Raw genomic sequence first — 17683 nt, forward strand, 5'->3', positions numbered from 1 at the left:
ACTTTTGAAATAGATGCTTTTAAGCTTTTCAAAAGTGCTCTTAGGACCAAAAAAATATTTTGAAAGCATTTTTTTTACCAAAAATAGAAGCGAAAAATTTTAGAACACAGCCTCGTCCATGGAGCCATTCCAAGCCAAAGATTGTTAAAAGCTATTGGTACTTGATTAGGAATAGATTTAATAACATTCATAAACATTAGAAATGCACTAATAATCTTTGCATTAAACAGTCACTACAATATTAAGAAATCCAGAAACAGAAACCCTTAAGGTACTTTCTATTTGCAAATTGGAGGAGGAACTAGGCATTGTTTTTCTTCAATATTTTCAACAAAAAAAGATAGGCTCCAATAGACAAAGGTTATTTGCCTATTTCGCAAACTGATTTTGCTCTCTCTCGCCTTCTCTAGAATCCATCAAAGAAAGTGAGGATTAATCAACCCGGCGATTTCAAGAAATTCGACACGATCTTTGCCTCCGAATATCTTCTTCAGCTTGTCATCGCAAATTATAAACCTCTTGTTATTGGGGTCCTAGAGAAATTGCAAGAAAGAAACAAGTCAGTTATAGGCTAATAGCTTGGCAATGTAAAACAAAAGATACAGAGCTTGAAATGCGTATTCGATTTCTAAAGTGAAACTAGCTAAAGTCCGTGATAGCTCTCGTTCACAACCAAAGATACACACACCACTCGCAAGTCACAACGCTTATCTAGTAAGGATCAGCGGCATACATACATACATATATATATGAAACATTTCTCAGGCAGGAATACTAGTAAAGCTTTGAGCCATCAGCTTCCGAGCTAGTAGTCAAATGCAGAACAACCAAAACAAGTTTGTGTAAAGGTCATTATGATGAATACCAAAAAGGCAGGCAACAACATTAAACTTGTCAAGGTATCGGCTTTCTAGGCTCGAAAGCTTCTCTTGTATTCAAGAAGACTTAACTGTCTGCAAGGCCATCACTGGCAGAATAAAGATACGACTCTTACACAAAAGAATCTAATCGAGATATGTAGATAACTCATAACAAAGAAGCCGATAGAGCATTATAATCAAATAAACTACACATCTAGACTATGTTCATTGACTTCAAATACAGAAACCCATCTATAAAATCCAGAGTTCCAAATTCCTAAAAATCTTAAGGCAAATGTATGAAAATCACCCAATAGAATTACTGTCAGTACCATATCTGTATGGAAGAAGATAGAGCATCAACCATGAAGCAGCTTCATAAACAGCTAAAGAAAATTTTTTTATCCATAAAGCAAAACCCAAAGCAAATAAATCTGAACTTCATATGTTTAGATATACATTCACTCACAATAACCAGAAATAAAGATAGAATTAAAAACCCATTCAAAACCTCCAAAAACTCTTAATACATTTTCACAGCAAACAAACACAACCATATAGTTTAAAGAGGCAACGAAAGCAGCTAATGGACCTGAAGATTGTGCTCTTTAATATAAGCCCAAATCTGCTTAAGAACTTCAGTTCGAGGGATTTCCGGGACTCCCACGAGAGCTTGCATCTCAGGCGACACAGGGCGGGGCTTCATTATGCCACGCGGCTTCCGGGGACCGCTGTCAGTCTTTGAAGCCGTGGCTTGAGTCAGGGTTCGTACCATGCGCACGTTAGTTGGATGAAGAAGACGGAGAGAAGAGGGTTTGCCCGAGAACGACACCGTTTGGGGCGAGACAAAAGTGGAAAATGTGGCCGAAGAGACAGCCATTTTTTTCTTCTTAGTTTGTCAGGAAGAAACTGAAGAACGGAGGGGATTTGTGGTGTCCTCTTTGTTTCTGGAAATTTGTTTTTTGTTTTTTTTTTTCCTTTTTTGAGAATGAGAATAAAACGAAGAAGATGAATTATCTGTTTTCTTTTAATATTTTATTAATTTTCTTTTTATATTTAAATAGTTTTGAATTTTTTTTAAAATATATATTATCCCTAAACTGCGACCCAATATCTTTGGGCCATGGACATAATTAAACCATTATCAATATTCTAGAAAATTCCCATTTGTTTTGGACTTTGGTCATAGTTAAAAAATAAGGGAAATGGGCTGGGCTCTTTCGGATCCAAGGCTAATTCCATCCACATATCAAAAATCTTGTTCTCAATTCCTCTTACTATTAAAATATTCAATTTAATACTTAAAGTTTTATTTATTAATTAAATCGGTATTATCATTACATCTGACTCTAATGGTATTTTTTTTTATGATATGGCACATAATCCAATTAAATTTTAACTGTCTTATCATTGCATCCGATCATTTATTGGTTTTTTTAAAATATTTTCAATATATTAAAACAATAATTAAAAGTAAATAATTAAAACAATAATTAATATCATGCTAAAAATCACAAGCACCAATGAAACAATGTTATATAATTTTTTTATTTTTTTTAAAAAAATACTATTTTACAATCATTCTATTTAATATCTTCTCTAATTTAATTTTGAGATTCTTATTTTCATTGCATTTGTTCCATGTGGGAGCTTAACCGTCACATCACATTACCATTTAGCTTCGATCGCCTCATTTCATTATATATAATGTTTCACTAAGATTTGAGAAACATGTAAGCTAATCATTCTTGATAATCAAATTACTCTGACATGACAACCATCACTTGTCACCTACATATCTTTCAACTTAAGTGATGTCACATTTCTCACCTAATAATGATCTCAGAAGGACCTAACTAACCAACCGAAACGAGACACATGTTCGATAAGATCAACCTATATAAGAGCCTCTCTCGCTCTACACTCTTTTCCCATGCCCATCTCAAACTTTTCTTCTCCTTTACCTTCTTCATCACATACGGTATGACTTCCCAGCCAACCACCCTAGCAAGGTTAACTAACGTTGCTTCTTAGTATCAACAACATTAGTTTGAGATTCAATTTTACTTTTGGTTCATTTTTCTATCGAACTCCATTGTTATATGGTTCATATGGTTTTACAACTTAATAAAAATCAAGAGAAAAGATTTATTAATAATAAGATTTTAGTAAAATATCGACAACCTAGATAAGTTAAAGCAATCATTTTTAACCACCAATTTGTAATTAAATTTAAATATTGAGTTAGAATGATAGTAAAATTCTTTTAATATTTGACTAAATTATTGATTTGGTATACTTGATTAAACTAAGCAAATGATCAGTGAGTTGACTTAATCCTGAGTCGGGCCGATGCAAAATTTTAAGTTTTTTTTAGGTTCAAGTTCGGTTGACTCAAAAAATAGGCCTAAAATTCTGTCTAAGTCCGGTCCAAATTAAAAATGTTAAACTCGAGTTTGACCCGACTTGCCTGTATTAATTTTTTTAGATTATTTTTGTATAAAAATAAATTTAAAAAATATAATACATCAAATACACTAAAAACATTAAAATAAATGTTTCCTAACAAAATTAAAAATACATTAAAAAATCTTTATACTTAAATAGCACTAAGATATTTGCAACTTAACGAGTAAATGCCTCTAAAATAGTAGTAAAATTAACAATAAAACAAGAGTTATACAGCAAATGATCAGTGAGTTGACTTAATCCTGAGTCGGGCCGATGCAAAATTTTAAGTTTTTTTTTAGGTTCAAGTTCGGTTGACTCAAAAAATAGGCCTAAAATTCTGTCTAAGTCCGGTCCAAATTAAAAATGTTAAACTCGAGTTTGACCCGACTTGTCTGTATTAATTTTTTTAGATTATTTTTGTATAAAAATAAATTTAAAAAATATAATACATCAAATACACTAAAAACATTAAAATAAATGTTTCCTAACAAAATTAAAAATACATTAAAAAATCTTTATACTTAAATAGCACTAAGATATTTGCAACTTAACGAGTAAATGCCTCTAAAATAGTAGTAAAATTAACAATAAAACAATAGTTATACAATATCCAAACAATAATAACAAAATAGTAGCAAAACAATAGCGAAACAACAAAAAAAACAACTTATTCGAACCAGGCTTGGGAACAAAAATCCTACCTAAGACTCGATTCCATTTAAAAAACGGGTTTTATTTTTTGTTTAAGCCCATTTCAGGGGCCTATATTTTTACAAAAATTCTCTCACTTTTAAGACAGACCTTCAAATCTGGACGAATAACTTAACCTATAATCAGTTGTACTAATAAGGAACTACTACTATTTCACTTTTAATATCGTAATTTGTAAAGGTATACAATCACAACACAATATAAGTAGAAAAGTTTTAAATAGGCAACCAAAAAGGGTTTTAGTTGCAAATAAGGGATTGTTGGTATAAGTATTAAATTTAAGTTTTCTTTCATATTATTCTACATTTAAATTTTATTATATATATTCCATTTAAATTTTTTTGATTTATATTCAAATATATTTTAATTTTCAATTAGTTACACTTTATATTAAATGCTCTATAATTCTAATTAATCAGACCAGCTTTCTTTATGATCTATTTGTATTCTTCTTCTTCTTTTTGAATAATCTTATAATAAGTTATTATCGTTTCTGTTCTTTTTTGACATAATATCTAGAATTACCCATAGTTCCTTCCCAATCCATAAATAGAAGGAAAATAGGCTTCTGCATACTCAAATCCACATCCTCCTACATTGACAACAATGTCTATACTGATTGAGTCTCAATCTGACAATCTATTTGTACTCTTTAATGCTCTAACACTTTAAAAAGGGGGTTTTAGTTGAAGAGAGCTCATGACACTTAATCTCACCAAAACAGGTCAAATGAAATGAAACCTTACTCTAAACATGGCCTTTCAAGACAGACCAAATGTTACAAACACAAAGCACATTCGAGTCTCGACATCCTCTTTCATGTCATTTTTCAGTTTCTTCTTATGACAGTAACCTTAATTGGTACGAAATTTGATTGAGAGATAGCTTTTGATTAAACCACATGCTTTTGCAGTTGAGAAAAAAAAGAATAAATAATGCCATAAAAAGTTCAACTTCAATTCATCTTTGTGGAAAGAAATGAATGGGCCAACAGGAGGAGGATAACCAGTTCATATCACTTTATATTTACAGATAATGACCGTTGAACCGATGGGGTCCCTCTTCCCCCTTCTATTGCTTATTCTCTAAGCTGCTTATGGACCACTTTTTAATTAGTTTTCTGGTTAATTAATCGAGCTTCCTTGAACTATTATTTAGATTTTAAATCGATCCTTAAACTTTAAAATATCAATATTGGTTTAAATTTGTTTCGGGTTAATTGTAATCACAGGTGTATTTATTATATGAATAACTTAAATTTGACATGTTAAAAAAATATATCGAGTCATTAAAACTTAGGTTTTTTTTTTTAATATCAGATTTGGTATGCCTGTGTAATATGTACACATAAGTTTATAATTTGATTTTTGTGTTTTAAATATGTTTTAAGTTAGATTTGAGTTTATTTTTAAGGCCCTAGCTAATGACCAAACTAACAGAATGATTTGATTGATATGATATCGATAATTTGAGGACTCAATTTAAACTCGAGGATATAGAGAATTTAATTAAAACGTTTTGAAGTTTATGAACCAATCTAAGATTTGAGACATAATTTAAGGATGCTTGATATAATTAATTTTGAATTTAATTTTTTTAAATCAATAGTTTTGTGAAAATAGATACTTGAATTTTAGATAAAAAGTTTTCTAAATGGGTTTTTGTTAAATTACTTCATTTTAAAGGAGATATGATAATATTTTTTTCTATTTTAATAAATGGTTGAGGGTTCAATCTTTACCTTAAATATAAAGTAATTTTAAAACTCGTAACCAGATTATACCCATAAATTAATCTCTAAAACTTGAATGAGTAGTCCCAACTTGAAAAACCATAAAAAGAAGATTGAAAGTTTCCATCCACATGCAAAACCAGAAATGACTATAAAAGCATCACATAAAAATGGTAACCTCATTTATTAAATGATTATATATCTATAATATAAATACATTTATTAAAAGTTTATATAAAAAATTAAAATTAACTTTAATTAAAATGAAAAAACAAAGGATTTATATTAAAATTTATTATGAGTGATTTATTATTAATTTAAATATATATTTATATAAAAGTTAATTGAATTTTAGTTCAATTGATATGGACATTATTACTTTTAGAGAAGGACGGGAATTTGAATGCGTTGAAGTGCATTACATATAGTAAATCGTATAAGGTGTAAAAATCTTGTTGAAACTGGTAGGTGATAAATATAATGATAAAACATTATTATTTTATGTTTTAGGGGTGCTTTAGAAAAGTTTGGATGAAAATTGTTTAAAATTTTTAAAACCCAAAACAATTTAAAATGCATCATTTCAAGATATTAATATCTTTATTTATACTTTATATTAAGAGATTTATTGAGTTAGTGTCATTTATCAATCGGTCTCAATTCGATTAAAAAATTATCAAAAATTTATTCTTTTGAGTTATGGTGTGTTTGATAAACTCAAAATGTAAGTGCTGAAAATTTAAGTACTGAATTTTTACTGCTAAATTTTATAAATGCTGAATTTATATTAAAAAATTATTTGATAAATTAGTATATATAACTATTGAATATAATTATATTTTTTATAAAAGTAAATATTAAAATTTTATTTATTAATATAATATTTATATTATTTTAATTAGTTTTGAATAAAAGATACGTATGGTAATTTGAATATCTCTTTTTTTTTAAATAAAATAAAATAAAATAAACTTAATATTTTATACTAATTAGTAGCTGACTACGTACTTATTTTATTCAGCACTTTTTTGTTGAAAATTTTAATTATCAATTAAATGAAAATTTTGAATAGTTTATCAAATATACCTTTAATGTCACGCGTCTAAACTTTTATATCAATTTTTAATAAACTTATTATATGAATATTCTCACATATATCACGGATGTACAATAATCTAGTATTGTTTATGTATTTTAAATATATTCTAGAATATTAAAATAATTTTCTTAAAAAAAAAGTTGTTTTTTGAGTTCTGCTTATTGTAGTGGGTCATATAAAAGTTAGAGAAGATTTGGTCAAATTTTATAGAAACAAATTTTCATTTTTATAGAGAATTTGAGACCCTCTAATTTCCTCATTAGATCATTTTCTAAAAAATTAAAATTTTCATTTTATTTTATCCTTTTAATTTTTAATTTATTTGTGAACTTTTAAAAATCCTTTAAGTAAGCCTTACCAAATTTACCATAAAAAATCCAAACTCATCCTAATTATTTCAGTAGTAAATAAGGCCCCATGCTTAAATGCAACCATGAGCGGCTAAAACTGGATGGGACCGATTCATTAAACACCAAAACATGAACCCTTAATTATCCTATGCACTAGTAAATTGGGTCATAGTTCAATTGATATTGGTATTATTGTTAATGTAAGATGATATTGATTCGAGTGTACTAAAGTGCATTATCCTCCTATTTAAAGGTTACAGAAGAATTATGGATAGTTCTAGGTATTTTATCAAGAAGAGCAGATATGATAAGAACCTATAATGGAATTAATATTTAAAAAAAATTATGTGATGATGTAGGTTAAATTCTATCACTTTTGGATTATATTTACATTCGATAATTATATTAAATTTAAATTTTAAAATAAATTTAATTATACCAAACATTCCCAAACTAAAATTCAAATTCTAGATTAGTCTCTAAAATTCAAGATGTTTTAATTGGATCCTCAAAATATTAGTATTGCATCAATCCGGTCATTCAACCAATCTAGGGATGAAGTGAAAAATATTTTTTTGGGGATCAGATTTAAGTTATAATTTTTTGAGAGAACTAAAATACAATCTTAATATTGTAATAATATAAAGTTTAACAATTTCTCAAGGGGCTAAATTATAAACTTTATAGTTTTGAAGGGCTAGAATTGAATTCTAGATTTCAGAAGGGTAAAATGCAAAATTGCCATTGAATTAACTTAAAATTTCACAAAATTTAAACATTCTTTAGTGTTGCTCGAAATCAATCTTGAATTTAACGTGAAACATATTTAAAATACATGATTAAATTTTAAATTTTAAATACGTCTCTAGTCTTTACTTATGAATAACTTGAATATAACTTGTAAAAAGGAAGAAGAAGAGAAACTCTTCTAATAATTTTAAATTTTGGACCATAATTTAACCACATTATTGAATTAACACTTTGAAAATACTAGTAATTAATACTAATAATATTTTAAAATATTGGTAAAAAAATCTCTTCAATCTATACGAATTTGAAACCGAGCAAATTAGTCCCTTTAAAAAAACCAGAACAATTTAATCCCTGTCAAATTCGAAAGTGAGTAACTAAGAACAATTAATCACAACGCTTAATGTTTTCCATAAGTTGTATATGGTTCTGATTGGTATAATAATAAATTTAGCTCTCAAAGTTTATGCATCCTGTCAAATTGGTCCTAATTCAGTGTGTAAGTGTTGAGGTTAAAATTGTTGAATTTTTTAAAAATTAAAATCAAAATGACAAAATATATAAACATTGAAAGTTAAAATTGTTATTATACCAATCAAAAGCAAGTATATTTACTTAATTTCAAAATTTAAAAAATTCGAAAAATTTTGTTTACCTAATAATATTGAAATTATGAAACGTGGAGAAGCAAAGCGGATTGATGTATAAGCAAAGCTTTCATAATCTGTCTCTCATGCATTTTGGGCACCAAAATTATGTTAATTTGTTAGTGATTAAGACCCTAATTAATTATTATAATTTGGTTACTTAATCACAACGATTACAGTTGGGAAGTCCAAGGATTGAGATATATTGTTTGCATAGTTCGATAAGTACATCATCAATTTGTTTGTCTTTCTCATTCAATTAACTTCTTTTTTTTGACATTTGATTTTCCTTCTGATTTTGAAAATTTTGACATTTTTAACAATAAAATCTTGACATTTCACCCGTTACATGTTTTTTTTAATAGAAAAAGCAAGATAGGGATTATTTATAAACTTGTTATTATATTATGGGTTAATGTTAAATTTTTTTTTATCTTTTATATAAAGAAATAAAATTGTTAGGAAAAAAGAACCAAATGAATAAATATGATAAATTATTTTACGTACTTTTCCCATCATATCATCTATGGTCCCTTTTCAATTATTTAATGATATTTTAATAACTTTTTTCATGTATTTTTTACCCTAAACTATGAATCCTAAACCTCAAACACTAAATTTTGAACTCTAAACCCGAACCTCGAACCATGATAAGAACTTATAGTTTAGGTTTGAGGTTCGGATTTAGAGTTCAATATTCAATGTTCGAGGTATAGAGTTCAAAGTTTTGGATTTGGAATTCATGGTTTAGGGTAAATTTTTTTTACCCAAATTATATATCAATGACATAAAAAAAATTTATTAAAATATATGGTGGGAAAAGTTTGTAAAATAATTTCTCATATATATAGTTATTAAATTAATAAATTATATTTTTTCAATTATCATATTTTAAATAATTAATAAATTTCATCCAAGCATAATATTTTATTATGTCGAGAAAATACAACTTATTATCATCTGAATTTAGTAACGAAATTAATTAATTAACTAAAAGCATGGACCTAATTGAACATGACAAACGTTTCAAATAGAGACCAGATAAAAAATTAGCTCATTATTAATTTCCCCTAAATGCCCACGACATTTTCCTTCTAGAGAGATGTCACCATGCCAATACCCATGGACGTGATTCTTAGTTTTAGTAATGTAGATTATATCGAGTCTTAATTTTTGGCACTTAAATTTAGTAATTAGTATTCAATCTAGGGATTTGGAAATTTTTTTCAATTTGGTATTGAATTTACATTTCGTGACATTTTGAAATTATAAAAATTATTTAAAAAATAATTTTTAGATGTTATGTTTATTTTAATTTTCAGGTAATAGCATAACATAATATTATGATATCATGTCATTAAACTTTAACAAAATTTATGTTATGGGGCTCAATTGAAAAAAAAAACCTAAGTTCTCGGATTAATATGGACAAAAAAATTAAGGTACTAAAATGAATTTAATTACCAAATTTAAGGACCAAAAATTACATTAACCATTTTAAAATAAAAATAAAAATAAAAAACATGCAACGGCTTAACTTAGCGTACAAATTACATTTGCCAGTTAGCCATGAAATGATCCACCTCATCATATCTCTATATTAGATGGGGCCTACTCGGCTTTCTTCTCATTTATCCCATTTACCCTCCATCTAATTTATTTATTTTTAATAAATTGATAATTTATAAATTTATAAATAAATTATCTTTATAAATTATTGGAAAACTATTACAAAAATTTTACTTTAATTATTTTATGAGTTATCATCATAGATGATAATAATCAGATACACACTTATAATTTCTCTCCAACTAATAAATAAAAGAATAATACGCTTTAATATATTTGAACTTATACCTTTCTACACTAACAACAATACCTCATATCAATTGAATCAAAACTCAATGAACATTTATCATAATTTTTTTATATATACATAATATAATATAATTTAACATCAAATATATAAATAATAAACTAAGTCTTTTTCGACAATTTTTTTAACCATCAAATATATCTTAAATTTTATTTTATTGTAATTTTATATGAACTTATTATAATTATAATTTGTTATTTATATTATATTTGTACTTGTAAATTTTTAAAAAAAATTAAATTAAACATGTTCATTTTAAAAAAAATGTAAATATAAATATTTATTAAATATAATATGCTTATAAAGTATGGTGAAAATTTTTATAATAAGAGTCAAATTGTATTTTGTATGTTCTACTCTAAAAAATAGAAAAATTAATCATTGTAAGTTAGTCTTTCTAATAAAAAATTAAATCTATTTTTCTTATTAAAAATTATTTAATTTTTGAAAAAATTCTTATAGGTAACTGTGTTTAATAAAAAATATAAATTGGAAAAAATATAAAAGTAGTTTTGTTTTAGATTAAATGTAAAACTTTAAAATAATTGTAATATTTAAAATTAAAAATATTAAACTATTTACAACCGTCGGGACTAAAAATTATATATTTTTGAATGATGATGAAGATCGATTCCTGGTGTATATAAATACTGCCTTCTATTCCCTTCAGTCTTCACTTCACCCTCTTTCTCATTTCACACGGGTTGTGGCGTAGTTTAAGCAGAGAGGTTGCGCAGGATAAAGTCTCTTCACCATTGTTTCAACATGAAGGTTTGTAATAAAAATTTGTTTCTATCAGCATTGCTTTGCATTGCTATTGCAGGAGTTTTGGGTCAAGCTCCTAGTAATCCTCCTACGTCTACGCCGGCGCCACCCACACCACCGGCTTCTACTCCTCCTCCGACGACTCAACCACCGCCTACACCAACCGCCACTCCGCCACCGGTTTCTACTCCTCCTCCCACTTCATCACCGCCCCCAGTGACAGCTTCTCCACCCCCAGTTTCAACTCCTCCACCCAGTTCTCCTCCTCCCGCAACTCCACCACCTGCTTCTCCACCTCCTGCAACTCCACCTCCAGCTTCTCCACCTCCTGCAACTCCACCTCCCGCCACTCCTCCACCAGCTTCTCCACCTCCCGCCACTCCACCACCAGCAACCCCCCACCTGCAACTCCTCCTGCTACCCCACCACCAGCTCCATTGGCTTCTCCTCCAGCCACAGTCCCAGCTATCTCTCCAGTACAAACACCATTGACCTCGCCACCAGCTCCGCCGACCGAGGCCCCAGCACCTACCCTCGGGGCTGCTACGCCAGGTCCAGCTGGAACAGACACGGTACATTTTCTCTTATTCCACCATTTTATATCTTTCTTCTCCACCTACGATCAAGCTTTATTATCGGTTGAAATTTAAGCCTTTACAGCAAGACTTAAAATATAATTTTATTAATGTTTTTATAATATTAAATTATAATTTTATCATTTTTACATATTAATGTATAATTTTATAATATAATAACTTAAGTGATAAAATTTTTTATTTTCGGTACCGTGCCAACTTTCTAGCCTCGCCCTTATCTTACATAAACAACAATCTGAGCTTGTCTCGATATTAGCTAACCCTTTAGCCATTAGAGATGGCAATTGGTACCGTCCCGATACCCTCAACATAATCTGATTTAAAAGTAAATATTTATCGGGGTTTTATCTGTTTTTAACACAATATTTAAAATTATTTATATTTTTTTCCCAACTTATAAATAAAAGGATAACACTTCAACATATTTGAACCCACACTTTCTTATATTAACAACGGTATATATGTCAATCGAATTTAACAATAGTACTTATGTTAATCGAATTAAGACTGAATATATTAAATTTAATTAAAACTTAACATTAACCACAGTATGATTCAACATATTAGCTTTAATTAATGTTGATTTTGAACATATTATTGCAGAGCGGAGCAAATCAAATGTGGACCGTACAAAAGATGATGGGAAGCTTAGCCATGGGATGGGCTCTGCTCAATCTGATGGTTTAAAACAACCGTGTGCCTCACATTTGATGCCATAGCTCTGTAATGTTTCATTCAATTGCTTATTTCGGCCTTGTTTTTCTCGTATTTTATGGGCTGATGTCTCATATGGGACTTTTCTACTATACGTATATGAGAGCCTACATTACTTTACCATTATATTGTATTCTTTGAGACATTATTATTATTTTTTTACCTTTTGAGGACACTCTTTTTTGTATTAGAAGGAATTTATTGTTTATTTTGTTTGGAATATGTTGGTTGATTTATTCGATTCATATATATTATATAAAAGTAATTATGTTATTAAGAAACGTAGTAAGAACTTACAAACATGAGGATCGAATTCTGAACTTCATACAAATCAACTTATAATCCACACAAGTTTAACATTAAATTAGCGTGATTGGTTAGTAAATTCATATTTTTCTGATTAATTTGTTGAATTCTTATTAGCTTTTTTAATGAACAAAATGAATTAGATCAACTGATTGAATCAGTTGTCTAATCAATTGAATTGATTATTTGATGCAAACTTGTAAAAAGATAATAAAAATTTTAAAAATTAATAATTGAATTGACGATTTAACTAAATTAAATTAAAAATAGAACATAGGAGGAAGGGAAAACTGATTTCTTAAGCAACTTAGATTGGAAGTGTAATTATTATGTGAATTACTTAAGGTAGAAAAAGAGTGTCCAAAATTGGAGAGCATGCATGTGGAAAGAAATGATTAAGAATGATAATGACTTTAGTTGGTTATAGTTATAAAGACTTATAGATGAAGTTAAACCATTAGGTCCACCATTTATGGGTTCCCTTTATTTGCTTTGGAGTAGCTTTGAGAGTTGGGATTCATGGGATGTGAGAAGTAGACTTTGATTCATTGGGAAGTAGCTACATTTTCCTTAGTCCTACCATCAATCCCATTAGTGATTAACTCATTAGTCATGGCTAATCCAATAATAATTAATTAATTAATTAAAATTTTAGAAATCAATTCAACACCTATATCCAAATTGATATACTAATTAATTTTTTATCCAAGTGATTAGTTCGATTTGAATAACACTATATATCATGAATGAATGAACGTGTGGGGATAGTTTGTTTTGTTGTTTTGTGAGAACTCATGCTCTTGCACTTTTAAAGGGCAATCTCTATTGTTATAGGCCAATTTTGGCCCAGTCCATTTTACAAATAACTCAATTGTTAAACAGCCCAAACCCAATGGTCCATTACATACCCAATTCACAAACTCTAAACCTAGCCCACTAGTACTAAACATTTTCCAGCAAAAAGAAAAAGGAAGAAACCCTAGCCATCTAGCCACTTTCCCACTTGCCCTATTTTTCTCCCATTTTTTATATCCATTGTCTGCCACCATCACCTACAAAAGAAATAGAAAAAGAAATAATAGAAAATCATGTAAAAGATGGCTATAAAAAGCCATTTAAAAATCATGTAAAGGGGAAAAAAAGAATTTTTGGCTATCAATACAAAAAGGATTTTTTTTGCATCAATACTAGTAGGTTAAAATACAAGAATAATTCCAAAATACCAAAACAGTGCAATATCATCGAATCAGATCAAACCCTAAGGTGAATGTACTATTTTTTTTTGTTCATTTTCGAATCTTTTTTTCTTTCCTATCTAAATACATAAATAGAAATAAAAATGATATTTTAAAACATAAAAAAAGAGAGAGGAAAATTTACCTTTTTCGGCCACCGTGTACGGTGGCCGGCGCCGGTGACGGTGGTCCGGCGATCGGTCGGTGACCGACCCATGGCCAGAAATCTCCTTCCCCCTCCCTTCTCTCTTCCTTCTCTTTCTTTTTTTTCTCTCTCCTCACCAAATGATTTTTTTTTTTTGCAAATTTTAGCCCTTTTATAGCCCCCCAAAACGGCGTCGTTTTGGGGTTGGCCTTTAAACCCCAAAACGACGTCGTTTTGGCCTAACCCATTTATTGACCCGGCCCGCTCCAAGGATCCGCGTGTTTTTCATTGGAGGGGCTAATTGCACTTTTAGCCCCTCCGCTTTTTCATGCTTCTGCAATCAAGTACTTTTTTCAGTTTTTTAAATTTGGCCACAAAGTATGTAACGCTTTGCGATTTAGTCCCTTTTGTTGTGTTGTGTTTTGAGGGGAGGAATAATTCTGTTTTTAGCCCTCATTTGTTTTGTGCGCGTCCAATCAAGTCCTTTCTTTTTGTTTTTATTGCGAATTCGCCCCAAACTTTCTGGTTTAATTTCGATTTAATCTTTTTTTATGGTTTAGCTATTTTGTCCTTAAATTAGTTAATTTTATCATTTTTGCTATTATTTATACTGCTATTTCCTATTATTATTATTGTTACTAATATCAATCTATTACTATTATTAATATTACTATGTAGTAATGTATATTTTACATACGTATATGTATATATATTTATATATGTTGTTAATTTATTACTTTATTTTAATATCTTTATTATATTTACTTTTTATATTTAATATTATTATTATCATGATTACTATATATTAGTGTATATTTTTTTATTATATATATATTTTTAATATATTTATGTATATACTTATGTAGCATTATTATTAGTCGTTTTTATCCCTAATATTTATGTATTATGTAAATATTTTAATATTATATTATGTATATCTATATATTTTTCGTATATATTATGTATATATGTTTTCAATATTGTATGTTATATATATTATTGTGTATATATTTTAACATTATTAGTTATACATCTTTTATTCTATTTTATATATATTTCTTATATCATTGTATATTTCTAACATCATTATTATTTATATATATATGTATGTATTTATATAGCGTATGAATAGTTTTTATATTATTATCATTTCTAATATATATTATATGTATTTTATATATTATGTATATATTTTAATGTTATTAGTTACATATAATTCTTATGCTGTTCCATGTATATATTTTTGATATCATCTTATGTACATATATAAATATTATGTTATATACATATATGCAATATGCTTTTTAATACCATATTTTGTACGTATTATTATTATATCTATTTTTATCCCTATTATATTTATTGTTAATACTAGTACATATATTTTATTATATGAGTATATATATCCTTTTATATATAGTATTATTTTCATACATTATCATATTTATTATTATACCTATTATTTTCACTATTTTCACTTATTATTTTATTTTAATATTATTATATATATTCATATATGTTATGTACATATTTTTTTTATATCTATTTTATGCTTATGTATATATTATATATATCTTAACATTACTAGTTATATTTTCACTATTTTATGTATATACTTCAAATACTATATATAGTATATTTCTAACACTATTACTATTTATAAATATATATATATTTTACGTACATACTCTGAATATCTTTATTATGTATATATTCGTTGTTTTTATTTCACATTGGATATTATTATTACGTTTAATATATCGCATGCATTGTTATTGTTTTAATATTGTTGTCATATTTATTATTTGTTTCAATGTATTTCCAACTCGTTTATTTTTGTCTCCCTCCTATTTTATATCATTCTGTTGTTCATTACTTTAAAGATTTTTATTCATGTTTTTACTATTTCAATAAATAAGGCAATGTTTCGCATTTTGAAACATCGAAGAATTGTGCCCTAACTTACGGGGTTTCGGTTCTCTTGTTGGTTCTAAATAGCTAAATATCCTTTTGAGTTTTGAAATGCACGGATTTCTAATTTAAATTAAAAGACGACCTTGTGCTCGGGAATTCATGGTATTGTGTCCTAACTTACGGGATGTGATACTCCGATATCTCGAGATAAGGAAATCTTTAAAGAAATCGATTTAAGCTAATTCAAGAATTTTAAAATCAGTATTAATAGAAAAGATCGTATTTCAAGTCCCTTCCCGATTTTTAATTTTCGACATTAAGACACTAACTAATCAATTCGGTACCAATTTTTTGGGCGTGTCGAGGGTGCTAATCCTTCCTCGCATGTAACCGACTCCCGAACTCATTCTCTCAAGTTTCGTAGACCAAAGGCCCTGTTTTAGTAAACTAAAATTGATTTATTAAAACAAAGGTGATCCGATCACACCTGGTAAAAGATTGGTGGCAACTCCCGTTTTAATTTTCACTTTCAAACAAAGTCGATCCCCGTTTTCAAAAGAATGGTTTCGACATCTATAAACCCCATTCGCTGTTGTGCTTTGGCCAAATGGGTTGCTAACTATCATATTATTTTCAGTAAAATCTAATTGCAAGCCTTTCTCTTTTACCATAGAAGTGCATATGTAGGAGTGTATGGAACCTGGGTCACACAAGAGTCAAATAAAGAGAAAGTACCAATAATAATGTCAGGTGCATCCTGCTCCTCTTGTGGCTCAATACCATAGCATCGTGCTGGTACTAGAGTATTTGATTTAATCGGAATCTCTTTCTTAGCTCTCTGACTATTCCCAGCATTGCTATTCCTAATAAACTTTCTATTTCTTTGAGAAGTGGGGGCAGATCTCTCTGTTTGTGTAGGGGTACTGGCTATCTTCTTAGCGCAATCTTTGAAGAGGTGTTCTTTAGAGCCACATCCAAAGCATGCTCCTGTAACTCTCCAACACTCCCCAGAGTGGCTATTGTTGCAGTGCTCACAAATCAACTGAGATGATCTTTTCACTAACCTTGTACTGGCCACAGATGTCACCTGCTGTACAGACCTAGCTACTCAACCCTGACTCAGCCTCTGACCATGCCTTTGAGTGTGAATTGGTGTAGAATATGATTGACCCTGAGAATCCCTAGCCTTTTTGGTAGCTGGAAATGATGCATAACTAGTCTGTCCCTGACCTCGCTTAATCTGGCTCCAATTCTTTCTTTTCTACTCTTCTTGCTTAACTTGCTCTACTTTCAAAGCTCTCTCCACTAAGGTAGAAAACTCTTGAATATTCAAAGCGGCAAGGTGTACCTTAATCCCATTATTGAGGCCACGCTCAAATCTTGCGCACTTATCTGCTTCTATAGATACCAATTCTTTGGCATACCAGCTGAGTCGTATAAACTCTCTCTCATACTCAGCAACAGTCATATCATTCTGCTGAAGATACAAAAACTCTGCCCTCCTCTTTTCTAAATAGATAGCACCAATGTAC

At 28.9% G+C, this 17683-nt stretch overlaps 1 protein-coding gene and 1 pseudogene across 1 annotated transcript; one reads left to right on the top strand and one right to left on the bottom strand.

Annotated features, from left to right (window-relative positions):
* Positions 1-203: 203 nt before the first annotated feature.
* LOC121222146 (upstream activation factor subunit UAF30) lies at positions 204-2025 on the bottom strand. Its single transcript, XM_041102102.1, has 2 exons — positions 1453-2025; positions 204-533 (listed from the first exon to the last, which is right to left on the bottom strand). Exons 1-2 carry the CDS (start codon positions 1738-1740, stop codon positions 417-419), a joined length of 405 nt encoding a protein of 134 aa, XP_040958036.1. The 5' UTR covers positions 1741-2025; the 3' UTR covers positions 204-416.
* Positions 2026-11142: 9117 nt separating this feature from the next.
* On the top strand, positions 11143-12726 carry LOC121222148 (classical arabinogalactan protein 9-like; annotated as a pseudogene).
* The last annotated feature ends 4957 nt before the right edge of the window (positions 12727-17683 follow it).

Source organism: Gossypium hirsutum, chromosome A03 (assembly GCF_007990345.1).
Source record: "Gossypium hirsutum isolate 1008001.06 chromosome A03, Gossypium_hirsutum_v2.1, whole genome shotgun sequence".
Lineage (NCBI taxonomy): Eukaryota > Viridiplantae > Streptophyta > Magnoliopsida > Malvales > Malvaceae > Gossypium > Gossypium hirsutum.